We start from the raw sequence: 27,535 nt of genomic DNA, 5'->3' as shown, positions 1-27,535 counted from the left end.
GTTCAGACATCTTCTCTCTAGGTTTGTAGAATTAAGACTGACTTTTTCCTTTTTCCTTTTAAAGAAATAATTTTTCTCTCTGATTTCCAGCCTTTGAAAAAAAAAAAAAAAAAAAAGACATTTCCCTTTCTCCAAGCTTTTAGCCTTAATGGTGTGGGCTCAAAGGCTTGAGTCAGGAGTAGTTTTACACATTGAACAAGAACATACAGTTTTAGACTAGTTCAGTTTTATACTTCTGGCTCTCCTCATGGACACTTCTGAAACTACTCCTGCTTTAAGTCACTGAAACCACACCATTAACAATTCTGCACTGATATAAATCTAACTCTCATCTCTTGCCACTTCTGGCTCTCTTCAGGGACACTTCTGAAACTGTATGGTCTTGATCAATGTGTAAAACATGCATTTACTTTGTAGTTCATTGTAAATTTAGCTATTATTTCTCTCTCTACCTCCTCCCTCTTTTGTCTTCCTAGTGTCCTGCCTCAAGCCTTTGAACCAACACCATTAACAATTCTGCACTGATATAAATCCAACTCTCATCTTTTGCCACTTCTGGCTCTCTTCAGGGAGGCTTTGATTTTTGTGTTGCCCAAACCGAGAAGGGATTTGCTATCGCCTCATTCTTATCACCTGATCTCATTAATTTAGTTTGAGGCAAAACTTTTTGCGAAAATTATGGCTAACCTGTTATCTCATTTATTGCCTTTTCTCCGGGGTTCTGTACGGGACCGCAGAACAGCTAAGAATTTTCAACAAATTGTGCTATCTTTAGAACAATCAAAGAGAGAAACGCAGCCTGCCATGCTTATTAGCTTTGATGCGGAAAAGGTCTTCGACCGGGTGTACTGGTCCTTTTTGTCTGATGTTCTAAAGGCTTATGGATTTTCGGGGGCTTTTCTCTCTGGTATTAAAACTCTCTATCATTCTCTAGGAGCGAAGATTGGAGTTAATAATAGTTGTTCCTTGCCCTTTGATATTGGCCGAGGAACGAGATAGGGGTGTCCGCTATCTCCCCTTCTGTTTGTCTTGGTAATGGATTCTCTGCTTCAGGATATTATCGCTAACCCAGAAATAGAAGATATTCAGTTGAGTTGGAAACCTTCAAACTTTTGGCTTTTGCCAATGATCTTCTGGTCCATATTCAGAACACGGCTGGTTCCCTTCCTGTCCTTTTGGAACTCTTTGCAGAATTTGGGGATTATTCGGCTTTAAATTAAATCTGCATAAATCTGAATATCTGGCCTCCATCAGAAACTTACATCAGCAGCTACCACAAGCTAGAATATTTAAATATGCAGCGGAATCCTTTCGGTACTTGAGGGTTCTCCTGAGTATGGTTCTTTCCTCCTTACACCCTCTCAATGTCTCTTATTTATTGGAAACCACAAAAACTTACTTCCAGAAGTGAAGGAGTTTGCTTTTATTCCTGATAGGGTGGATTGCGTAGTTTATACTCCATGGTCATTTTTCTTAAATTGCTCTATTTTCTGTAGACTCTTCCCCTTTATCTGTTCAAAAAGGATATTCAGGCCCTTCACAAACTTCTCTTTTGTTTTTGTTGGGGACACCACTAGAGCTCAGATGTCTTCTGGGGAATTGGCAGAGGGGGGACTGGGCATCCCAGATATTAAGTTTTATAATATAGCATGTCAATTACATCATTTGGGAGATTGGATCCATGATACGGATGACTATTTCCCCCTGCAGATGGAGCACTCGCTAGGTTACCACTCCATTGGTCTTACATTTAGCAGGCTCCGAACCAGGCTTTGCCCCCTTACTTCATTTTCTATACTCTTCCGTGTGCTGCGCAGGTAGTGGCAAAATTTGGCAGTTTGCGGAAAGTTTCATCAGAGTAGTAGTTGTCTTTTACCCTTGAGAGGGAATAGTGCATTTTGCCCTGCATGGACAATTCTTGTTTTGCTTCTTGGGAAGCAAAGGATATTTCCCAGTTGCATCATGTGGTTACTCCGGGTCATTTGAAGAGCTTGGAGGCTAATTTTGGTTCTGCGGTTTCCTTTGCAGATCACTGTGCGTATATGCAGCTGCAGCAGTATGTATGGACCTTTCTAGCGGATTCTCTGCAATTAGATGTGGTGGCCAAATTGGAGGCTTTATTTGACACTCCCTTGGAGGATTTGCTTACAATTTCACTGTTTTATAGAAAGCTGACACAGGGTTTAACACACAGCTGTTTCTCCGAGGTGGCTCGCCAAGTTGCATTACCCTATTGCTCCAACAGCTTTGATTAACTTCTTGGGTTCCATTCCTCACTGGATACACTCTGAAGAGTTGTGGGAATGCCAGTATCGTCTGGTGTACAGAGCTTATATTTCACAGTCCAGGCTGCTTATATTTCACAGTCCGGGCTGTTTTATATGGGAGGAATTGATACTGCTGTGTGTTTGAAATACCACAGTGAGGAGGGGAACTTTGTCCACGCCTTTTGGGATTGTGTGCCTATTCAGTCCTTTTGGTGGTCGATAATTGGGTTTTAAATAATTCCTTAGCTTACATCCTGCATGGCTATTGCTGGGCCAGTTAGCCACCTTGAGGGTCAGAGGAAGGGGGCAGAAACTTTGAGTGTGGATGGCTTGTTTGGTGGGGGTAAAGACCATTCTTCTCTACTGGATGCAAGGCACAGCTCCTTCTATCTGGCATTGGTGCAATAATCCATGCACTTTTGTTGATGGAACTTAAAGTTCTACATCTTACCTTTAAAAACCAGAAGTGCTTTTATGCCATATAGGTCATATTGAATTAGTTGACGTTGTCTTGATATGCTTTTTGCTCTTTTGAGGACTTGCTTATTAGCGTCTGGGAACTGATAATGGGTTTTGACCTGTGCACTATGGTGTTTTCTTTTTTCTCTTGGGGGGAGGGGGGAGGGGAGACTCTTTGGGACGGGAATGTTAAGGACCTCAGGTGCCCTTTCGCAACAGGAGTCCTAAGAGCATTGGCTCCTGATTTTATTGGTAGTTGTCCATCCTTTTAATAGGAATTTTGTAACGGGCTCCTGGGGACTATGATAGATTGGGAAGATTGGTAGTGAGGTTTTGTATAATCTATATCATAAAATGGATGACAGTATTTTGTCTTTCGGCAATTGTTCTTGTATTGCAATGTTCAAGTTATCAATAAAATTGTTTAAACATAAAACTAATAGGAGGAATTTTTTTTTTCACTCAGAGAATAGTTAAGCTCTGGAAAGCATTGCCCGGGGTTGTGGTAAGAGCGGATAGCCTAGCTGGTTTTAAGAAAGGTTTGGACAATTTCCTGGAGGAAAAGTCCATAGTCTGTTATGGAGAAAGATATGGGGAAAGCTACTGCTTGCCCTGGATCGGTAGCATGGAATATTGCTACTCCTTGGGTTTTGGCCAGGTACTAATGACCTGGATTGGCCACTGTGAGAATGGGCTACTGGGCTTGATGGGCCATTGGTCTGACCCAGTAAGGCTATTCTTATGTTCTTTCTGTCATGGTTGTGTAAAACTAACTCTGTTGGAGATCTTGCTCCCTGGAGCTTATACAACCCTTTCCTTATACAGTCCCCAACTTTCCATATACAGCATAATATACTGTAGCATCCTATAAACAATGTTTTAGAAATGCTAATAGGGCATGCTTAGAGAAAAAGCATAAACATTTGTTGTAGTAATCTAGTGTGATTTTTAATGAATATACAAATTTAAATACCAATAACTATTGTCTAAAGATTTACCATGTCTTGTCTAACGCTTTCATAACTAGAAAGCTAGTTGAGTTCCTTCAGCGTATGAACAGTTCTTACAAGCACCTTTAGTTAGTATGTATTATGTTCCAAAGTTGTTTTTCTTGTTTCTTTTGTTTGTTCCTGACTAACAGAGGCAGTCTTTTGAGTACTGGGAGGGGGAAGAGAAGGAAGCAAAGAAAGTGAAATTACTGATAATATAACTTGCCGGGGTCAGTGGATTTCTGCACTGCAGCCGTGCTTTCACAAACTTTGGAGAGAAAGAGAGCTAAAGACAGCCATAGCTTTATACAGCACTTGAAGATATGGAAATGTTCAGCAACACCACAGATGGACAAGAGAGAAGAAAACAGTTCATTCTAGGTATCATCTCTGCAACTGCTAGTCTTATGTTTATAGGATCAATCATCCTCATTTCTATCGGATACTTGAATAGCTATTCTTCACTGGGGGTGGGTATTCTGGCCAGTGGCGCTGTTCTCTATTTTGCAGGGATTGTGGTTTTGGGAGTAAGTTGTATGTGGGTAAACAATACGTACTCAGGGAATATGTGGCAACCAATTGGTGGAAGGGCTCGAAGATCAACTGAAGAGGCATCAGTCTCCTTCATAAACTCATCCATAAACAGAGTTTACCTCCGAAGCATCCATGCATCATTATCCTCTGCTGTACTCAGTGACAAAAAGAAGCGCATTCAGCCAGACCATGAAAAGGATCCCCTGAGTTCATCTAAAGCTCTCGAAATAGGAGACTTCACTACCAGGCTTTCCACTACTATTACAAGCAATGAAAACGCTGGATCAGATCAAGAGCTGGATCAGCAACATCAAGGTATGATTTCTATAGCTCCATGCACCAAAGGCTTCACTACCTTTCTTATAAGCAATGAGAAATATACAGCAGGTCGAAAGCAGAATCATTCTTAACTGTGTAAAATCCCACAAACTCCATGTATTAAAAAAATATGGTTACTATACCAGATGCCTCTCCTCCAAGCAATGGGAAATCTATATCAGACTGGGAAATTAGATCAGTATTGTAAGGATGCAATTTCTAAAAAGCCAAGTGCCAAGAATGTTTCGCTTTAATGGCTGCCTCTTCCCCAAGCAAGGGGAAATCTGTATCAGGCCAGGAACTGGGCCAAAATCATAAGAATGTAATCCCTAATACTTAATGTGCTAAAGATTTCACAACTAAAGCAGAATCTGATCAAAAGCAGGATCAGTATAAGCAAGGAGAAATTCTTAAAATTCTCTGTATTATAAACTTCACCACTACAAGGACTGCCACTCTTCCATGTAATGGAAAATCTATATTTGCTTAAAGCAGGCTCATCCTCAACAGGATATAACTTCTGAAGCTCTATACTGTAATGATTAGGAGATAGCTGCTCAATCTTCATCTTCCAAAGCTCAGCAGACAAGAAATCTTATTTTCATGCCTCTTAATTCTGTTCTGATAACTACCCCTGCACCAGCTGCCTCTGATTCAAAGCATCAGGAAACTTCATCATATTAGAAATGGCATCCGTGCCATCCAAATATAATTACCAGACCTACAAATTCTAGACAGACCACAGTCACAACTACAGGAAATGCATCTTTACCAATCAGTAGTGATCAAGCTCCACTCAAGTTGTAACACAACAAGGCCCACAGTCTGGAACCTATGATGTCTCAATAAGGGTCTTTACTTCCAAGAACAGGGATATTGTACTGCATTATATACATGATAAGCCTCCACAAGGTATATCTCTCACAACTTCCTGCACCATTCTTCTGAATGTGGTGGGCCACAGGTTCCATGGCCCCACCAATATTTTCCCAACACAGCATCAACAACTAGAGAGCTTGGAGGCAGGGCTAGAGCTTGATTTGTTTGGCACCTCCAAAGGAAATGATGTTCTACTGCCTCTGCCTTGCACTAGAGCAGGAGTAGACAATTCCGGTCCTCGAGAGCCGCAGCAAGGTCAGGTTTTCTGGATATCCACAATGAATATGTATGAGATGGATTTGCATGCATTGCCTCCTTGAGATGCAAATCTATCTCATGCATATTTATTGTGGATATCTTGAAAACCTGACCTAGCTCTCGAGGATCGGAATTATCTACCCCTGCACTAGAGAATTCACAAGCAAACCAAGGGTTCATTCTCACAGCAGTACAAAATAGGATTAACAATTTCATTCCATAGAGCCACAGTCTAGAGACTTTACCTCAATTCTAGCTGCCAGTGTCCTCAGCACTGAAAAATCTCTGCGGGACAAAAAGCAGAACTGACAGTATAACACTGAGACCTGCATATTGGAGACAATATATTCTCTTTTCAGCTGGGCTCCAATTCCCTCCACAACACAGCACTGTAATTATTCACTAACAAATTAATGCTGTATTTAAATTCATGCTTGAAAGATATGTGTGTCAATCTGTGTCTGTGCATGTGGTGTTAATAATGACAAAATCTATATAAGATATAAAATCAGATGTATGTGTGTGTGTGTTCCAGCATAACTCCGAAACACAAAGTTTGATTTCAACCAAACTTCCAGTTGGGTTTTCAGGATTTCCCCAATGAATATGCATTGACAGTAGTGCGTTCAAATAGATCTCATGCATATTCATTGGGGAAATCCTGAACACCCGACTGGATTCCGGCCCTCGAGGACCGGAGTTGCCCACCTCTGGTCTATCCCATGGTGTTTTAGGGCTTGCTGAGATGAATTCTCAGCATAACTCTGAAACACATGGAGAGATTTCAACCAAACTTCATATACATATCACTTACTATCTAGGAAAAAATACTGAGGGGGTGGGAAGGGGGGTGATATTTAAAAATTATTGAAAACGACAGATAGTGTATAACCCATAGTTTTTGGGCTCACTGAGATGAATACTGACATTCCTGATGCCGTTTAAGTCCATGTTCAGCCCCATAAAGAGGGACATTCCTGTGGGACATTTTGGGATCATATTTAAGAATGCTTCTTTCCACTGTTCCTTATTTTAAAATGATATCAGGAAGAAAATATATTTATGATGCAAAAATGTAATGAAACAAACTTTTTTTTTAGCTTAACTGTTATGTTATGTGGGCATTTGCTCAGTTAATGTTTGTTTAAATGTGTAGTAGTTATGGGTGCTCTGTGGACTCATCTACCCAGAGAGCTTTGCTTCCAGTAGTCTGGGCTGCTTCCACAGAGCATGGGCCTGCCTCCTTCTTCAGTCTGAGAAGAGCAGTGGCCATATTTGCTAAGCACATGCTAGAGTGAGAACCTGAGAGTGGTGTTCTCCAACCAGGTTTTTCACCCCTTTAATTCTGACAATCAAATACAGCTTAGATTACTTCTAAGTCTGGAGAACGGTGTCATCTCCACAGTGTGGACACTCCTAACCTAGACGTGATATGTTAGTGGAGTGAGAAGGAATGCAATGACGTACCAAGGGGGGGGGCAAGGGGGAGGGGGATGCACAGCCGGCCAGGTCCGGAAAATTCAGCGGTGAATTTGAAACAGCTCCCTTTCTCCCTCCCTGCCCCTTACCTTTGTGGCCGCGAGTCTAAATTACCCTCTTACAGCAGCTGGAGTTGCGTGTGGCTGCCGTAAAGGTCATCTCTGATGCAAAGTTGCATCAGAGACGACCTTTACGGCAGCCATACAGCAGCCGGATACTGTATGAAATCAGTTTAGACGTCGCCGGCCACAGGGCAGGGACGTTTTTCAGACCGGGCCTGTTGTCCGGGGGATGGGGGAAGAAAGTGCCACAAAGGTAAGGGGCAGGGAGGGAGAAAGAGAGGAAAGGTGGGGTGGAGAGGAAAAGACGCTGAAGGGAAATGGGTAAAACAGAGGGGGGAGAAGGATGCTGAAAGCACATGGGGAAGACAGAGGGGGGAGAAGGACGCTGAAAGCACATGGGGAAGACAGAGGGGGGAAGGACGCTGAAAGCACATGGGGAAGACAGGGGGGGAGAAGGACGCTGAAAGCACATGGGGAAGACAGAGGGGGGGAGAAGGACGCTGAAAGCACATGGGGAAAACAGAGGGGGGAGAAATGATGCTGAAAGGACATGGGGAAGACAGAGTGGGGAGGACGCTGAAAGGACATAAGAACATAAGAAGTGCCTCTGCTGAGTCAGACCAGAGGTCCATCGTGCCCAGCAGTCCGATCGCGCGGTTGCCCCACAGGTCCAGCACCTGTGTAGTAGTCCTCTATCTATACCCCTCTATCCCCTTTTCCTTCAGAAAACTGTCTAATTCCTTCTTGAACCCTAATACCGTACTCTGACCTATCACGCCTTCTGGAAGCCCATTCCAGGTATCCACCATTCGTTGGGTGAAGAAAAACTTCCTAGCATTGGTTTTGAATCTGTCCCCTTTCAACTTTTCCGAATGCCCTCTTGTTCTTTTATTTGTTGAAATTTGAAGAATCTGTCCCTCTCCACTTTCTTTATGCCTTTCATGATCTTGAAGGTCTCTATCATGTCCCCTCTAATTCTCCTCTTCTCCAGGGAAAAGAGCCCCAGTTTCTCCAGAATCTCAGTGTATGAAAGGTTTTCCATACCCTTTATCAGATGTGTCGCTCTCCTCTGAACCCTCTCGAGTATCGCCATATCCTTCTTGAGGTACGGCGACCAATATTGGACGCAGTACTCCAGATGCGGACGCACCATCGCCTGATACAATGGCAGGATAACTTTTTTCGTTCTTGTTGTAATACCCTTCTTGATTATACCTAGCATTCTATTCGCTTTCTTAGCGGCCGCCGCACACTGTGCCGATGGCTTTATTGTCTTGTCCACCATTACCCCCAAGTCCCTTTCCTGGTTACTCTCGCTCAAAAACATCCCTCCCATCGTATAGCTGTACCTCGGGTTTCTGCTTCCTACATGCAATACTTTACATTTCTCTACATTGAACTTCATCTGCCATCTCGCCGCCCACTCCTCTAGTTCATTCAGGTCCCTTTGTAGTTCCTCGCAGTCCTCTTTAGTCCGAGCACCACTAAATAGTTTGGTGTCGTCTGTAAATTTTATTATTTCGCACTTCGTCCCTGTTTCTATATCATTTATAAATATATTGAATAGCAGTGGTCCAAGCACCGACCCCTGGGGACATGGGGAAGAGAGAGTGGGAAGAACACGCTGGCAGGGAAGAAGACAGAGATGCTAGACTATGGGGGGAGCTGAGGGAAGAAGATGGGTGCCAGACCAATTTGGAAGGGGGGAGAAAGGGAGAGGCACATTAAGAGAGCAAATGGAAGACGCAGAGAGAAGAGAGACAGTGGATGGAAGGAATTGAATGAGAAGACGAGGAAAGCAGAAACTAGAGAAGATAAAGGTAGAACAAAAATTTTCTATTTATTTATTGCTTTAGGAGACATGTGGCACTGTTTCTGTGGTGTTGCATTGTATGCAGAGTTCAGCTTCTTACTGGTTCAATTTAACCTTTGTCTATGTATTTCTATTTTATCCCCCGTTTTACAAAACTGTGGAGCGTTTTTTAGCGCCAGATGTGGTGGTAGCAGCTCTGTTTTGTAAAAGGGGAGGGGTTAGTTTGTGATGACATATTCCATATTAGGCAAAGGTGTTTTCTGTGTTCTGTGTGTTCGAAAGACGTGGTTTTCTGTGAGGATTGACGGTGTAGGATTGATCTGTACTAGTCTGGCTTGTTAAGTTTTACAATGGGTGTATTGATGTTGTACTGCTCACTGCAGTATGTAAGATGTTGCCTTTTCCTAGGTACTCATGTGTGACGTGTGGCTTGTTACTAAAAATCATGTTTTTTGTACAGATGGGGGGGGTGCCAAAAAATGATGGGCCCCGGGTGTCACATATGCTAGGTACGCCACTGAAGGAATGTACAGGCTTGAACTACATTGAACTATCATATGACTGTAAGTTGTTTGCTTCATTATTAAAGAACTGTTCAATTGATTCAGAGTCTGACTGGTGACATCAAAATTAAGGAATTAGGGGTTGGCTGAACAGGAAACTCTTACAGTGGCCAGTAACTTAGAGAAGTCCTTGCTTCAGTACAAAAACCTGGGGGACTATGCAGAGTAGTGCTGCCCGATTCACTTCAGGTGAATCGATTCAAATCGTTTTAAAACAAACAACAACAACAAAAAAATCAGCCTCCCGATTCGGTAACTGACCCTCTACCCTCGCCCCCTAAAGCAGGAGCGGCAGCGCTGCCTCTTGCTAGCCGGCCGCTGCCGCACTTGTTTTAGAGGGCGAGGGAGGAGGGTCAGTCGGAAAGTGCTGGTGTCCGGCTTCCCCCCTGGCCTCCCACGTACCATTTACCTAATATCAGTAGCCTGTACACTCGCAGAGAAGATCGCGGTGCTAGCGATCTTTGCAAGCTGCCATAGGTTTTTGGAGCTGTTTCCTCTGCTGCGGTCATGCCCCTCCTCTGACGTCAGAGGCAGGATTGCGGCAGAAGAAACAGCTCCAAAGACCTATGGCAGTTTGCAAAGATCGCTAGCACCGCAATCTTATCTGGGAGTCTGCAGGCTACTGATATTAAGTAAATGGTGCGCAGGAGGCTAGGGGGAACACGCAGGCCTTCTGGGGAGAGGTGGTACAGGCCTTCAGGGGGGACAGGCAGGCCTTCAGGGGGATGTGCAGGCCTTCAAAAGGGGGGGTGCAGGCCTTCAAGGATGGTGGCACAGGCCTTCAGGGGGGACAGTCCGGCCTTCAGGGGTGGGGTGCAGGCCTTCGGGGGGGACAGACCTTCAGGGGAGGGGGCCCCTGATGTGGAAGTACACAGAAGGATTGAGGGAAGGGGGGTTCAAAGAGACATGTATATGCTGGACTTTGGGAGAATGAAATAATAGGTCTAAAAACAGAGGAGAGGGAGAGAAAAGGTGGACAATGGGATTTAGGGAGGGAAGGAACAGAAAGGGAGAGAAGTTGGACCCAAGGGATGGTGTGGAGGGGGGATAGAGATACTGGATAGGAGGGTAGTTGGGAAAGAAAGGGAGATACGCTGGACCGTGGGGTGGTGGAGAAGGAGGGATGCTGGATGAAAGGGTAGTTGAGAAAAGGTGGATCTGTGGATGGAGACGAAAAAAAAGAAAGATGCCAGACCTCCGGGGGAGGGAAGGGAAACGGAAGGGGAGGACAGAGATAGAAGATGGATGGTAAGCACGGAGTAAGAAGAAAGAAGGAGACCCTGGCAAACAAGGGGACCAACAAGAGGCGGGGACCAACAAGATTTGAATTATGACCAGACAACAAAAGGTAGAAAAAATAATTTTATTTTCTGTTTTGTGAATACAATATGTCAGATTTGAAATGGTGTTAGAGTTAGACTGCAAACATAAGCTAGGATTTAACAGAGAGGAAAAGTCTTTTTATTTATTTTGTTTACACCACAGCGCAAGTGTGGTTAGGAGAAGGCAAAGGGGGTGAAGAGGCTGTACAATAAACCCACCAGGATGTTTAAAAAAATCAACCCTACACAAATAAAAACCAATTGGGCAGGAAAATTAAATCGATTCATTAGGCTGAATCGAATCAAAATTTTTTTTCCTGAATCGGGCAGCACTAATGCTGATAAAGTTCTAAATCAAACTAAAAGAATCATAGCTGAAGGCTATAAAGAATATTTCATAAAGCAGGAGAGGGCTGCCCACACCTCACTGAAAGTAACAATTTGTGTCAATTGGTTGTCTTAGAAACAGCCTATGTTCATCAGGAGAGGGTTGCCCACAGCTCAATGAAAAGTATCAATTGGTTGTCATAGATACTGCATAGGCTCAAAAAGAAAAAAACAACAACCCCACCTTACAGAACTGTTTGTAAAACAAAAAAATGTATTAATCCCAACAACTTCAGGGAAGAAGATATAGCAGAAAGCAGCATGGCACAAAAACACCTTGGCAGGGAAAAAGGCACAGAAACAAGAGTTCATAGCTTAACTGAAAGGGCTCAAGAGAATTATGAGTCAGAGATACAGAAATATCACAGGTCATTAGATAGTTTATGGGCCAAAGTTATACAGCACATAAATGAGAAAGCCCCAGTCAAATAGAAGCAGCCTATCAGACATGAAGGCATAGCAGCAGAGTGCAATGCATACCTGGATAGGAAGCACATTCATGAATAGTATGGCCCAGTCTGACAGTCAAAGGGCCATACATATAGCAGGCCATAGTAGAGGATGCTATTAAAAGGGCAGAGCAGCCTACAGGGCCCCCAGATAAAGACACTGAATCCCAAAACTCAGGCAGGTCTAAGTACGCCACAAAGAGCTCCAGTACCAGTAGAACATATAGAACACACAAAGCAGACCACTCAAGCCATTCCAGCAGATCATCCATAGTCTCCTTGTCTGTCAAACTAAGAATGGAGGCAGAAGCTGCAAAAACAAAAGCTCTCTATAGCCAGCAAGAAGCAATTATAGAAACACAGAAATTAAACATAGAAATAGAACAACAGAAGGAAGCAGCACATAGAGCCAAGGCAAAGGCAGAGCTTGATATTGCCGTGAAGGTGCTACAGCAACAAAAAGAAGTGGCTGCCATTGAGGCGCAGCTGAAGGTGTTGGAGGGAACCACAGAGACTGCTGGTGGGGAGATTTAGTTGAGTCATATAAAAAGGGAAGATCCCACACAGCATACGATAGAGCAGTGTTCTTCAACCTTTTTACACCTGTGGACCGGCGGAAAAAAAATAATTATTTCGTGGACCGGCAAACTACTAAGACTGAAATTTTTTTTAAAAACTATCGCCGCCCCATCCCCGCGAGCTCAGTACCACAAACATCTGATCCCATCTGCACAAGCCTCAAATAGTTATGATTTTATATTGAACATATTTTATTAAAGTATAAAAAGAAACAATATTCTATACAATTGTCATTTTATAAATACAAATAATACAGGGCAAAGATCAACAAAAACCCTGTCTCCCCTCCCCTTCACATATATCCCCTCTACTATCAAGAAAACTGAATAAGCTAAATTATTACAGAATGGTACACAAATATCATGTAATAGAATACCACAGTCACACATGACAGGAATGGTGTTAGGGGAGTAGAACTAGGACAACTGCCCCCTGGTCAGAGAGAGCCCTAAGCCAGCTGGAAGCTAAAGAAGTAGTGCCTGGGCTTTGCACTCCCCAGTTATGTCTAGCAAGATACATACTTCAAATCTGATATATTTGAATCACAAGATAGAAATAAAATTATTTTTTCTACTTTTTGTCGTCTCTGGTTTCTGCTTTCATTGCCTTTTCACTCTCTTCCATCCAGCGTCTGCCCTAAGAACATAAGAATTGCCACTGCTGGGTCAGACCAGTGGTCCATCATGCCCAGCAGTCTGCTCACACGGCGGCCCTCTGGTCTAAGACCAGCACCCTAACTGAGACTAGCCCTACCAGCGCACGTTCTTGTTCAGCAGGAACTTATCTAACTTTGTCTTGAATCCTTGGAGGGTGTTTTCTCCTATAACAGCCTCTGGAAGAGCGTTCCATCTTTCTACCACTCTCTGGGTGAAGAAGAACTTCCTTACGTTTGTACGGAATCTACCCCCTTTCAACTTTAGAGAGTGCCCTCTCATTCCTCTTACCTTGGAGAGGGTGAATAGTGTTTTTCTCTACTAAGTCTATTCCCTTCAGTATCTTGAATGTTTCGATCATGTCCCCTCTTAATCTCCTCTGTTCGAGGGAGAAGAGGCCCAGTTTCTCTAATCTTTCACTGTACGGCAGCTCTTCCAACCCCTTAACCATCTTAGTCGCTCTTCTCTGGACCCTTTCGAGTAGTACCGTGTCCTTCTTCATGTACGGTGACCAGTGCTGGACACAGTACTCCAGATGAGGGCGTGCCATGGCCCGGTACAGCGGCATGATAACCTTCTCTGTCTCTTCAGTCCAGCATCTGCCCCTTCCATCTCTCCTCCTGCCCCCCCCAATTTGGTCTAGCATCCATCATTTTCCTTCTGTTCCCCTCATGGTCTGGCATCTCTGTCCTTCCCTCCCCCCTGTGGTTTTTAGCATCTCTCTCTTATCACTTCCTCCACTCAGATCTGATATCTTTCTCTGCTCTCTCTTCCCTTTTCTTCTCTGGTCTTCCTTCTCTATTTTCTGCCTCCATCTAAATTCAATTCTTTCTTACTATTTAGTCCTGTTTCCCTCTTTTCACTGTGTCTACCCACAGCTTGTCACCCCTTTCCCTCACCCCTCCATTATCTTACTATTTTCTTCCCCCTTTATTTATCTCCTCCTTCCATCTAGTATGTGTTCTTTCCCCACTTCCATTCAGCATCTGCTCTCCCCTCTCAACTGACATCCATCTGCCTTCTACTCTCTCTCCCTTCTTCTCACTTCCATCATCTGTCCCCTTCTCTCTCTCATCTCCTCCATTCCATCATCTGCTCCTTCTCTCCCCCCCCTCCAACTTCCATTATCTGCCTCCCTTCCCCTCACCTTTGCAGGTCACTTTCTTTCCCCTGAGGTGGCTTATGTCAGAGGGGAAGCTTTGGCCGAGCAGAACCGCTTGCAAGGAACAGTGGAACTTACTTGATTGATGTCGATGCTGGGGCCCGTTGCCGTTTGAAGAAGGAAAAAAAAAAAAGGTGGAAAAAAGGGACCTGCAAAGGCGAGAGAAAGGGAAACCTCCAGGACAGCTGCTCTTTGCCCTCCTTCAGTGGCCCAAGAATCCAGACCAGCAGCGGCAGCTCTGTGTATTTTTAACTTCGGCATAGAGCTGCCCCTAATCAATAGTTTAGCGCGGTTTCATGAGGCAGCCTCGGGGCCTTTGATAGCCGACCCGCTTTGATGATGCGATGTGGGCCGGCCTAGCCGCGCTAAAGGCCCCGCAAACCACTGAGGGGCACCCCACTGAGCCCCCCCTGACCCTGAAACCCAGTAAAGCCGGACTCTATCCCCTCGCCCAAAGGGGTCTGGGGCCGCACCCCATCAAAAACACCCCCATCTGCCCTCTCACTTCCCCCAAAACAAAAGGCAGGAACCTCTTTCCGCCCCCCATCACTCTCCCTGAAGCAGAGAACCCTGCATGGGCTGCTGGACCCGAGGAAACCCCACTGGAGCCTGCCATTGGCAACTCAGCCCCCGACGGCGGTCCCACCCATTCTCCCACTGCACTCGAAGTGCCCGAGCTGCAGCCGACCGGCTGAGCAGAACCTCTCCTGCCCGACTTTCCCCTCCTGTTCCCTCCTGACAAACTAGGCCCCACGGTCCTGCCAGACTCCCGCCTCCGCAGTTTCAGGCCCGAGCCGGCGATCGCAAGGGCCGGCAGCGCCTCTGACTTGGACCGCCGCTCAGGCCTGCGCCCCCTCCAACTCCGCTTCCACCCACCTCCAATAGCGAATCATCCGCCAGCAGCGAGACCTCCACCTCGCCCTCCGATGCTGACCCGGACTCCTCCCGTGCCGCCATGCTGTTCGACCCAAGGCTAACCGCCGCCACTCCATCAAAAAATGCAAAAAACGCCCTGGAGGACCTCCGAAGGAGCCAAGTCCTCCAGGGTCCTCGCTTTAAAACCTGGCCCCCGCGCCCCTCTACCAATCCCTTGAAATTCCTAACTCTGACAGGCCCTCCGCCCAATCAAAGTCCCCCTCTTTCTCCCTCCCCCTACCTCACCTAATTCCCTCCTACCCCCCAGCCGATGGGCAACACGAGGGCTCTACCAGCCCCATGTTACATCAACACTGAGGTCTCGGGCTCCCATTGAGAGATACAGATCAGGCAGGCATAACAGCTGAGATGCCAGCAGTCTAGCTCATCATATGCCAGCCAGTGCCCATTACACAAAGAGATACAGACTCAGTAATTGAAAAACAAACAAAAAGAAACACAGTCACATCAATTATGCAGGACACAACATTGTTAAACAATAAGCAGCAACTGAAGCAAGCAATTGATGGAAAGGTTTCAGGATGAGTCAGCCATGTCAAACATCAAGTCAGCAATACACAGTGAAGAAAAAAAAAAGGGCATTTAATACAACTTAATACCGGCAAGAAAAGAAAGTAAAATAACTTCAGGAGACTTCAGAGGATTTAATTTCAATAATGCAGGCTCACAGAGCCATAAGAATTCAGTTGGCAAAGATTTTATGTCCAGTCACGCAGGTTCACTCAGCCGTTGAACCGAATCAAAGATGGAGTATTGCTGCGAGAATCAAATATGATCATTAGGAGTGGGGTTGTATTGCTCCAGAAATTCCTCAGCCTTTGCAGGATCAGTAAAATCTTTGGTGACATTTCTATGGGTAACCCAAAGCCTGGCAGGGTAAAAAATACCAAAACGTGCCCCAAGTTCTTTTCATTGTGGCTGATAAGATAATAGTTTCTTTCGGGCTTGCAGAGATCAGGAAGGAAAAGAAAGGTGTTACCTTCTAGTTTGACAGGCGTATTAACTCTAGCTCTCTGCATAATATGAATATCTTGTGGGTAACTTAATACTTTTACAATTATCGGATGCGGAAATCTTGCAGTCGTAGGTCTTGAAGCAGGAGTGCGATGAGCCCATTCCACTTCAAAGTTTCTATCAAAAGAGATATTAAGCACTTTGGGGATGAGATTCTCAGTAAATTTGATGATGTCTGTGCCTTCCTGACCCTCAGGGACACCCAAAATATGGAGATTATTCCTTCTGGCATGGTTGTTAGCGTCTTCAAAATCCTTCTCCAGAGAAGATATTTTTTGATTTGCTTTTGTAAAATTTTTATGTTTTCCTCTGCCACGTTTTTTTTTTTAATTTCAAGGACAGTAAATTTAGATTTAAATTGCTAAACTTCTGTAGTCAGATTAGTAGTTTTTCGTTCAGATCCGCGATGTCTTCCGTAGTATCGTTCATAATTTCAGCACTCACAGCTCTTCTAAAATTTCTGTATAATTCCATTTTCTGAAATCAGGAGCAGGGTTTTAGATGGAGTACACGGCTCTGGTTTGTGCCACTTACCCACTTTGTTAGCAGCCATCCTCGATCCAGATAATCTCTTAATCTCTCAGCTGATTTGTTTTCCGGGAAATTGATTTACTGAAATTTCTCTATTACACAGTTGATGTTGGTTGTGAGGAGAGCATCAGGTTATTCTTCCCAATGTGTGGCGGCGGCCAAAAAAGCAAACAGGATGATAGGAATTATTAAGAAAGGGATGGTTAACAAGCCTAAGAATATTATAATACCCCTGTATCACTCCAAAGTGCAACCTCACCTGGAGTATTGCATTCAATTCTAGTCTCTTTATCTCAAGAAAAATATAGTGGTGCTAGAAAAGGTTCAAAGAAGAGCAACCAAGATGATAAAGTGGATGGAATTCCTCTCGTATGAGGAAAGACTAAAGAGGTTAGGGCTTTTCAACTTGGAAAAGGGAAGGCTATGGGGAGATATGATTGAAGTCTACAAAATCTGAGTGGAGAAGAACAGGTACAAGTGGATTGATTTTTAACTCTGTCAAAAATTACAAAGACTAGGGAACACTCGATGAAGTTATAGGGAAATACTTTTTAAACCAATAGGAGGAAATTTTTTTCACTCAGAGAATAGTTAAGCTCTGGATTGCATTGCCAGAGGATGTGGTAAGAGCGGAGAGCATAGCTGGTTTTAAGAAAGGTTTGAACAAGTTCCTGGAGGAAAAGTCCATAGTCTGTTATTGAGAAAGACATGGGGGAAGCCATTGCTTGGCGTGTATTGGTAGCATGGAATATTGCTACACCTTGGGTTTTGGCCAGGTACTAGTGACCTGGATTGGTCACTGTGAGAATGGGCCACTAGGCTTGATGGACCATTGCTCTGATCCATTTAGGCTATTCTTATATTCTTATGATTTGAACCATTCTAAAACTGTTTCAGAGATATCAGCTGTTGTTAGTCTGTGTAATAGAAGGGAATGATCGACTGTATCAAAAGCTGCCATAAGATCAAGTTATAGGACCACACCAATATAGGTTGCTACCCTTTGGCCTAGCATCAGCACCCAGATTATTCACAAAGTGTTGTTTGTTTGTTTTTTTAATTCTTTATTAATTTTCACATCACATTCAAAAGTGCATTAAATTATACACAACAAATTATCATAGACAGCACTTATATTCAATCAATATCAATACAAAACATATCCCCCCCCCTTTTCATTATAGCCAATCAACAAGAATACCCAATGTATCCCCCCCTCTCCCTCCTATCCTCCCTGGATATGTGTGCAAATAAGGAAAACAATAAAAACAATACACAACTACTCGGAGTTAACAAAATTCATTAATAGGCCCCATACTAATTTAAAAAAATTATAATGACCTAATATAACTGAATTCATTTTTTCAAATTTATAACATAAACATAAAGACTTCCACCAAAAGGAAAAGTTAAGCCTGTCCCAATTTTTCGTAATCATCTGCATGGCAATCCCTATTATAATAATTAGAAGCCTGCTTTTATATTTGTCTAATGAAGGTGTAGTTTTCAATAATGTCCCAAAGATTACCATCTCATAAGACAACAGAATCGAAGATTCCAATATCAAATTAATTTGTCCCCATATTGATTTCCAAAAGTTGAGTATCAAAGACAATAGACCAACAAATGATCCAGTATCCCTATTTCAAGATGACAGTGCCAACATCTATTAGACTTTGAACTATCTAACTTTTGCAAATGAACTGGGGTCCAAAAAATTCTATGTAACAAAAAGAATCAAATTTGTCTCATAGATGCTGATGCTGTACATCTCATCCTCCAAGTCCAAATCCGTGGCCATTGATTAGCAGAAATCTGCTGCTTAATCTCAATGCTCCAAATATCTTTAAGACTAGTTTTGGGGTTTTTTATTCAAATATTCCGATATTAATTCATACCACTTGGCGGCCTGATGCCCTAACAAATCTATCTGGAAGCATAGGACTGGCAAGCTATACTTATATTTAAATTCTGCTAATCAGAGAACCCCTTCTGAATGGCTTGCTTCAACTGTAACTATTTATATGCTTGAGACTTTGTAATACCAAATGATTGTTGCAGTTGTGAAAAATCAAGCATTTCCCCATTTGATAACACATCATCTAAAGTACGTATACCTGCCTGCAGCCAATGCTTCCAGAGAATCTTAGACTTGCCGAAAGATTGGCATGTGGATTGTTGTATTGTATTAGGTGTTAAATTATTGATAAACTTTAAGGTATTCCAGGTAGCACAAAGAATTCTATTGTCATATATTCTAGATAACATGATACTCAAAATATGGCATAAACGTAATGGGGACAAAAGATAACGTTCTAAAATCAGCCAATCCAGAAAATGTTCCATGAGTTCCGGAAGGATCCAATATATACCCTGACGCATAATAAAAGATTCATGATATCTATAAAAATTTTGAAAATTTACCCCACCCGCTAAAATTGGTTTTTGCAAAGATACTAAGGCTATTATAGCAGTTTTTCCCAGCCAAATAAATTTTGTAAGAACCCAATTAAATCTATATATATAAAATCGGAGGTATGTATGTGTGTGTATGTGCCGCGATCACGCAAAAACGGCTTGACCGATTTGAATGAAACTTGGTATGCAGATCCCTCACTACCTGGGATGATATGTTCTGAGGGTCTCGCGGCCCACCTGCACACGTGGGCGGAGCTACAAACATAAAATCAGATTTCACCCATTCATGTCAATGGAAAAAATGTAAAAAGCTGCCATTCTCACAGTAATTCAAAAACGGCTTGACCGATTTGAACGAAACTTGGTATGCAGATCCCTCACTACCTGGGGTGATATGTTCTGGGGGTCTCGCGGCCCACCTGCACACGTGGGCGGAGCTACAAACATAAAATCAGATTTCACCCATTCATGTCAATGGAAAAAATGTAAAAAGCTGCCATTCTCACAGTAATTCAAAAATGGCTTGACCGATTTGAACGAAACTTGGTATGCAGATCCCTCACTACCTGGGGTGATATGTTCTGGGGGTCTCGTGGCCCACCTGCACACATGGGCGGAGCTACAAACATAAAATCAGATTTCACCCATTCATGTCAATGGAAAAAATGTAAACAGCTGCCATTCTCGCAGTAATTCAAAAACGGCTTGACTGATTTGAACGAAACTTGGTATGCAGATCCCTCACTACCTGGGGTGATATGTTCTGGGGGTCTCACGGCCCACCTGCACACGTGGGCGGAGCTACAAACATAAAATCAGATTTCACCCATTCATGTCAATGGAAAAAATGTTAAAAGCTGCCATTCTCACAGTAATTCAAAAACGGCTTGACCTATTTGAATGAAACTTGGTATGCAGATCCCTCACTACCTGGGGTGATATGTTCTGGGGGTCTCGCGGCCCACCTGCACACGTGGGCGGAGCTACTAACAGAAAATCAGATTTCACCCATTCATGTCAATGGAAAAAATGTAAAAAGCTGCCATTCTCACTGTAATTCAAAAACGGCTTGACCGATTTCAACGAAACTTGGTATGCAGATCCCTCACTACCTGGGGTGATATGTTCTGGGGGTCTCTCGGCCCACAACTCTATGTTGCTTGCTCAAGGGTGGGTTCACCCAACAATTTATATGTTCTTGCTCCTGGAGGTGAAACTAAAAATGTTGTTTATAATCACGTTTTGCGTTAGTTGTATTGTATTCATTTTGTCAAATATTTCACATTATAATTTGAATATTGTACTTTTTATTAAGCTGTAAAAAAATAATTTCATTCACCACTATAAAGTATCTTTATTTGAATCCATTTACAGTGTTATTGCTATAATTAAATACCCGTGCAACGCCGGGGCATCAGCTAGTTTCTTATAAAATGAACTTTGAAAATAAACCGGCAACACACTCATTTGGTAGCAAACTACAGTCAAAATCATTTTAATGGTTTGGACTCTCCCCCTCCAAGAAAGATGTAGTCAGTTCCAATGCTCACACATTTCTTTGACTTTCAACAATAAAGATTTTACATTTACCATCATTGTGTCCTCCAAAGTTTTTTGAATCATAATACATAAATATTTTATTCCCTCTTCCTTCCAAAGGAATGGGAATGTATCAAATAAGCCTTTTACACAATGCACGTTTAGTGGAAGAACCTCTGATTGCTCCAATTTATTTTGTAACCAGAGAATTTGCCAAATCTATCAATCATTTCCAGTAAATGCAGAATGGTAGATTCAGGATTCTTCAAATGAAGCAAGATATCATCTGCATAAGCAGAGACCTTATATTCCTGACCTCCCCCAAAGCCAGCCTGCCTGCCTCCCTCATCCCAAAGTCAGCCAGTCTGCCCAGTGGCATACCTAGCATATGTGAAAATAGGACATAAGAAAATATCGTTTTGCTAGAACATAGTGAAGCAAGTATCACCTCACATTTCACTCAAAAAGAAGGAAAAAAGCCTCAGAAAAGGCCCTCCCACCACCACAAAAGTGGATAACAAGGTGGTTAGACGGTAACCTCACAGGCAAAACCTTCAAAAATGAGTTAATACGAGCAAAAGAACTTATGCTTCACATGTATGTAATTATAGATAGAGGAATAAAGCCACTTATCTTTTGAAGATAAGTGGCTTTATTCCTCTATCTATAATTACATACATGTGAAGCATAAGTTCTTTTGCTCGTATTAACTCCTTTTTGAAGGTTTTGCCTGTGAGGTTACCGTCTAACCACCTTGTTATCCACTTTTGTGGTGGTGGGAGGGCCTTTTCTGAGGCTTTTTTCCTTCTTTTTGAGTGAAATGTGAGGTGATACTTGCTTCACTATGTTCTAGCAAAACGATATTTTCTTATGTCCTATTTTCACAGCAGTCGCCAATTGAAAGTGTTGGTCTATATACATTGGTTTTTCAATACATCTGTGTTTTCAAAGCTAATACCTAGCATATGTGACACCTGGGGCCCATCATTTTTTGACCTTCCCCCATCTATATGAAAAATATGATTTTTAGTAACAATCCACATATCGCACAACAAGAGTGTACCTACGAAAAGGCAGTATCTTAAACACTGCAGTGAGCACTAGAACACCAACACATACATTGTAAAACTAAACAAGCCAGATCCTGTACAGTCAATTGATCCTGTACAGTCGATGCTATCAGAAAACCATGTCCCTTTCATACACACAGACAGATACACCCTCGCCCAATATGGAATAATCACAAACTAAAAATAAAAATATGTAGACAAAAGTTAAACTGAACCGCCAAGAAAACAGACTCTGCATACAATGCAACACTACACCACCACAAAAACAGAAATACACGTCCTCTAATACTGTGCAAAATATAAAGACAGTAGATGTAAATTTGAAAAAACTGATACATAACAATCACCACTTTACAAATTAACAAATAAAAATAAAACAAATAATGAGAAATAAGAAAATATCATTTTATTGGACTAATCCCCGCAAACCACCTGATTCCATCCACACAAGCCTTGAATTGTTTTATATTGAACTTATTAAAATATAAAAAGAAACCATATTCTGTACAATTGTCAATTTATAAATCAGCGTCTTCTCCCCACTCTCTCTTCCCCGTTTCCCTTCAGCGTCCTCAGCCCACTCTCTCCACTTTCCTTCAGTGCACGCACATAAAAACAAGCAAGTATTTTTATATCATTTTAATTCTATTCATTCATAGAAATTAAAGTCTAAATAATGCCAGTAACATAACAAAACATGATTTTACAAAAATAATTCCCTGCACAGTCAAGCCTGCAAGGATTACTAGATGTCTTTCAGCAGCTCCCCTCCCTCCCTCCCCCTTACCTTCATGGCCAAGTCAAAATGATCTACCAACAATAAAATTTTAAAACATAAAGCACACTGTATGCATTGGAAGCAGGAACTTTAGATCATTTATTGTTTCATTGCCCATATATTATGAATTTTTGGAAATCAATTTGGGACCAAATTAATAATTTATTAGATAACCCAGTGGCATTATCCTATGATACTGTGATATTTGGTATGGAAATGAGAGCAAAAAGTCAAATTTCTGCAAATAATAATAAATTACTGCTAATAATGACTGGTGTTGCCATTCAGCAAATTACATACAATTGGAAGGATTGGAGAAGATTGAATTACACCTTTTGGTGGAATTCTTTATGTCACATTTATAAAATGGAAAGATTCATTGCATTGCAAAGAGGATATTTTAAGAAGTTTCAGGATGTGTGGAAACCATTGACAAGATATTGTACAGAGTAACTGGATACGTTTCCCTTAAATATATCAATTTAAAAGGGTAGGGTGGGGATTGTGGTATTGATGTGTATTTATATGATTATTAGTTATGTGGTAGGGAGGGATGGGAGGGGGTGGGGAAGAAGTTATGTAATTAACCAAAGATAGAATGTAAGTGAAATTTGCATTGATTATCTGATTGAATATGTACTTACACTTTATGGAATTTTGAAAATGAATAAAAATTTGGAAAGTGGAAAAAAACCCAAAACAAAACAACACACTGTACGCAGAGAAAATGTTAATTATCATTTATATTCCGCGGGTTTTCCAAAGAGGTCAAGGCAGATGACTTTATGCAATGTCATCTCAGTAACAACTATACAAAAATAGACAAATATACCCCTCCCTTTTTACTAAACCGCGATAGCGTTTTTTAGCACAGGGAGCTGCGCTGAATGCCCCACGCTGCTCTCAATGCTCATAGGCTCGCTGCGCTAAAAACCGCTATTGCAGTTTAATAAAAGGGGGCCATAGTGCAAAATATAGACAGCATATATAAATTCTCAAAACAGACACATTTTGATCACTAAATTGAAAATAAAATCATTTTTCCTACCTTTGTTTAGTAATTTCATCAGTCTCTGGTTACACTTTATTCTTCTGACTGTGCATCCAATATTTCTTCCCTTCTTTCAGCCTCCTGTATGCTTCCTCTCCTCCAGACCTCATATCCTCCCCCACTTTTCTTTCTTTCATCCCGCCCCCTTCTTTCTTTCTCTCTCCATGCCCCCTTTCTTTCTGTATGTCTTTCTTTCTCTCTCTCTCTCCGTGCCCCATTTTTTCTTTGTTTCACCCTGCCCCCTTTCTTTCTTTCTCCCTTCCCTCCCCTATGCCACCGCTGCTGGGGAATAGGCTGCCACTGCCGCCATCGGGAACAGGCTGGCTCCGAGTTCGCCCTGCTTCTCTTCCCCGCGGGGCCGACCAACTCTTTGCTGCCCGACGTAAATTCTAAAGTCGGAGAGGACGTTCCGGGCCAGCCAGGCAGTGATTGGCTGGCCCAGAACGTCCTCTCCGATGTCAGAATTGGCGTCGGGCGGCGAGAGTTGGTCGGCCCTGCAGGGAAGAAAAGAAGGGAGAACTCAGCTGGCTTGTTCCCGATGATGGCAGTGGAAGCCTTACCCCGGTGGCAGCCTATTCCCCGGTGGGTGGCCAGCTGTGCACCCCCTTGGGGCATACACCCGGGGCGTACCTCCCCCCCCGCCACTGAATCTGCCTGCCTACCTCCCCCAGAGCCAGCCAGCCTTCCTGTCTACCTCCCCAGAGCCAGCTTGCCTGCCTCCCTCCCCCAAAGCCAGCCTGCCGGCTTCCCTCACACCAAAGTCAGCCAGTCTGCCTGCCTACCTCCCCCCAGATCCAGCCTGCTGGCCTACCTCCCCCAAAGCCAGCCAGCCAGCCAGCCTGCCTACCTACCTCTTCTGCCGCGCAAAAGCCAGCCAGCTTGCCTGCCTACCTCCTTCCCCCCCTATCGCGGAAAAAAAAAGCCTACCTCCAGGCCCGATTTAAACTTCCCCGGTCCACCGTCGCTGCTCCTCTGCTTACCTCCCTGCTGCTAATCGCACCCAGAAGCCTTCTTCCCGACGTCAATTCTGACGTCGGAGAGGACGTTTCAGGCCAGCCAATCGCCAGTATTTTAGTGGGGGGTGGGGTTAGAGGGTGTCGCAGGCCAGGAGGGCTTGGGTTCCCTCCTGGTCGGATCGTGTGGTGGGGAGGGGGGGAGGAAGATCGCTGGGCCAGGAGGGCTTGGGCTCCCTCCTGGCCGGATCATGTGGGAGGAGGGGGGGAGGAAGATCGCTGGGCCAGGAGGGCTTGGGCTCCCTCTTGCCCTGATGTTGTCGGGAATGGTCACGGCTGGCGGGGCAAGAGGGCTTGGGCTCCCTCTTGCCCCGATGTTGTCGGGGAAGGTCACCGCTGGAGGGGCAAGAGGGTTTGGGCTACCTCTTGCCCTGATGTTGTCGAGGGGGGGTAAATTCTGTAACTGATGTTGTTTTTGACAGACACTGGTTACAGAATCCAGCTTTTAGGCAAAGGACTGGCTTCTCCTTCGCCTGAAAGCTCTTGTTTTGGACGTTTGGGGCTTAGGCTTTTTTTAGGTTGATTATATGTTGTTAGTGTAGACGTAGTGGTGGTCTGGGCGTTTAAACAGCTGAACGTAAAGGCAGGCCATTATCAAAAAAAACCTCCTTTTGGACATTTTTTTGATAATGAACATTTTGCCTGCTTCTACTTTCAACGTTTAAGGCCTTAGGCCTAAAGGGAACTTAGACGTTTTTTTTTATTATGCCCCTCCACGTGTGTAATGTTTTTACTTAAATAAATTTTGTGAGTATATATGATTTTAATTACATCAATTGTGTGATTTGATATCTATTTCTCTCATATTTGAATGAACAAACAAGAGCTGGCAACCATAGATTTAAAACTGCAACTATAGATCAACTAGTTTCATATTTAACTGTCATTAAGCACTTATCTTTAGTAACCCGACGGAGGCCCATCCGTTTCGCACCAATGGACTTCTTCAAGGGAAGTGATAAAGCTTGTAGATTTACCAGTACAAATTAAATGTTGCCCAAAAATCTTTAAAAAAATGAGAGAAAACAAAATAATGTATTATATCTATATTTTGCTAAATAAATCAAGACTAATATTTGAATAGTTCTTATTTAGATAATACAAATTGTCATCAAAAGACAAAACATTAAGCACCACTCGACTGTTTTAAAGCTGCCTGCACCATGCTCTCATCAACACACAAACAAAATGGCGTCCATATTTAAACAAGATGCTGAGTTGGATTCACCAATCATCCTGATTCTAAGACTGACGTCAGTTTTTATGACGTTTGTGTTGTGTTTGTGTAAAGTTGTGAATTCTTGAAGGGCTCTTTTAATATGGAACATTCGCAAATTTTATAAACTGTCCCATGAAACATGATATCTAAATCAAAAAAATCCTGAAATCATAAAACTGAAAACTGACCAAAATATGGTTTTGCCACATGGCTTAAGAATGTGGAATAATCAAAAATGAAAATAAAATAAGAATAAGGTCTTTTTTCCTGCGTTTTAAGATAAATTATGCATTATATACAAATTTGAGTGCTCTATATTATATACTTGTGTATTGACCACTGTAATGGCGTTTTGTCTCAGTGATGCGCTCCACCTTCAGCTTGCTTCTCTCAGGTGATCTTGACTGCTAAGGAATGTGCTTTCCCTTCACCAAGTAACTCCTCTGAGTCAGACTGTGATTGTTTGCTTTCTTGCTCTGAGGCATGGGCCTTCACATACTCTATCGCACAGTTCTTCAACCGCCGGTCCGCGGACCGGTGCTGGTCCGCAAAAATATCTTGCCAGTCTGCGAAGGATTCGGTCCCCGCTGCAACGAAAGGCCGGCGTCAGCTGACTTGCAACTTCCTGTTGCAGTCGCGGTGCCGGGACTCCTGCCTTCCACCGCGTTTGCCTCCTGCCTTGTCTCCGCACCTCCAGACCAGCAGCGGCAGCTCTGTGTATTTTTAACTTCGGCATAGAGCTGCCCCTAATCAATAATTTAGCGCGGTTTCATAAGGCAGCTTCGGGGCCTTTGCTAGGCCGGCCCATATCGCATCATCGAAGCGGGCCGGCTATCAAAGGACCCGAGGCTGCCTCATGAAACCACGCTAAACTATTGATTAGGGGCAGCTCTATGCCGAAGTTAAAAATACACAGAGCTTGGGGACTCAGTCCTGCTTTTCCCCCTTCGGGAAGTGGATTGTACGCAGGAGGAGTAAGGGGTCCTGCTGCTATGCATTGCGGTTTATCCTTAGGACGTGTCGGGGCTCTTTGTTGGCGAAGGTAGATGTTGAATCGGCTTTTCGGCTGTTGCCTATTCATCCTAGGTCTTATCCTTTGCGCGGTTTTTGTTTTGATGGCAAGTATTTTTATGATAGATGTTTGCCTATGGGTTGTTCTATCTCATGTGCCTATTTCGAGATGTTCAGCTCCTTTCTGCATTGGGTAACAGTGCGGTGGACGGGTCTTGATTTGGTGGTGCATTATCTGGATGATTTTTTGTTCATTGGCGCCGGAGGGACTGGAGAGTGTGAACAGTTGAAGGAAGGCTTTTGAACGGATGGCGGAGGAGTTTGGTATTCCCTTGGCAAGGGAGAAGTCGGAAGGTCCGGTGACCTCCCTTGTGTTTCTGGGGATTGAGTTGGATTCGGAGGCGTTGGTGACGCGCCTGCTTGGGGCCAAGGTTCACCAATTGTTGGGCCTTATCGAGCTCGTGCTGTCCTCGTGAAAAACTATGTTGCAGACAGTCCAGTCCTTGTTGGGTTCCCTTAATTTTGCATGTCGGGTTTTGCCCATGGGCAGAGCGTTTCCACATCGGTTGGCTGCGGCCACAGCAGGGGTGCGCGACAAACGGCATTTTCTGCGTCTCTCCGCGGGAGTCCGAGCGTACCTCCATATGTGGGGGTGTTTTTTGCGAGATTTTAATGGCATGTTACCTACGCAGGCCTCGGAAGTGTCCAATGGAGATTTAGAACTGTTTTCGGATGCTGCAGGAGGTGTGGGTTTTGGTCTATATTGTAAGGGTGCTTGGTGT

The 27,535-nt window shown here is 43.5% G+C and overlaps 1 protein-coding gene across 2 annotated transcripts in view; it reads left to right on the top strand.

Annotated features, from left to right (window-relative positions):
* Nucleotides 1-3,955: 3,955 nt before the first annotated feature.
* Nucleotides 3,956-27,535, top strand: part of LOC117347421 — a 52,161-nt gene continuing 28,581 nt past the window's right edge. For both annotated transcript variants that reach the window (XM_033918349.1, XM_033918342.1), the window contains exon 1: nucleotides 3,956-4,564. In XM_033918349.1, coding sequence (XP_033774240.1) covers nucleotides 4,039-4,564 — 526 coding nt within the window. In that variant the 5' untranslated portion in view covers nucleotides 3,956-4,038. The remainder of the gene's footprint in view (nucleotides 4,565-27,535) is intronic.

This window comes from Geotrypetes seraphini, chromosome 1, assembly GCF_902459505.1.
Source record: "Geotrypetes seraphini chromosome 1, aGeoSer1.1, whole genome shotgun sequence".
NCBI lineage: Eukaryota > Metazoa > Chordata > Amphibia > Gymnophiona > Dermophiidae > Geotrypetes > Geotrypetes seraphini.
The sequence above is the reverse complement of the archived record's forward strand: the minus strand, read 5'-3'. Positions and strand labels throughout refer to the sequence as shown.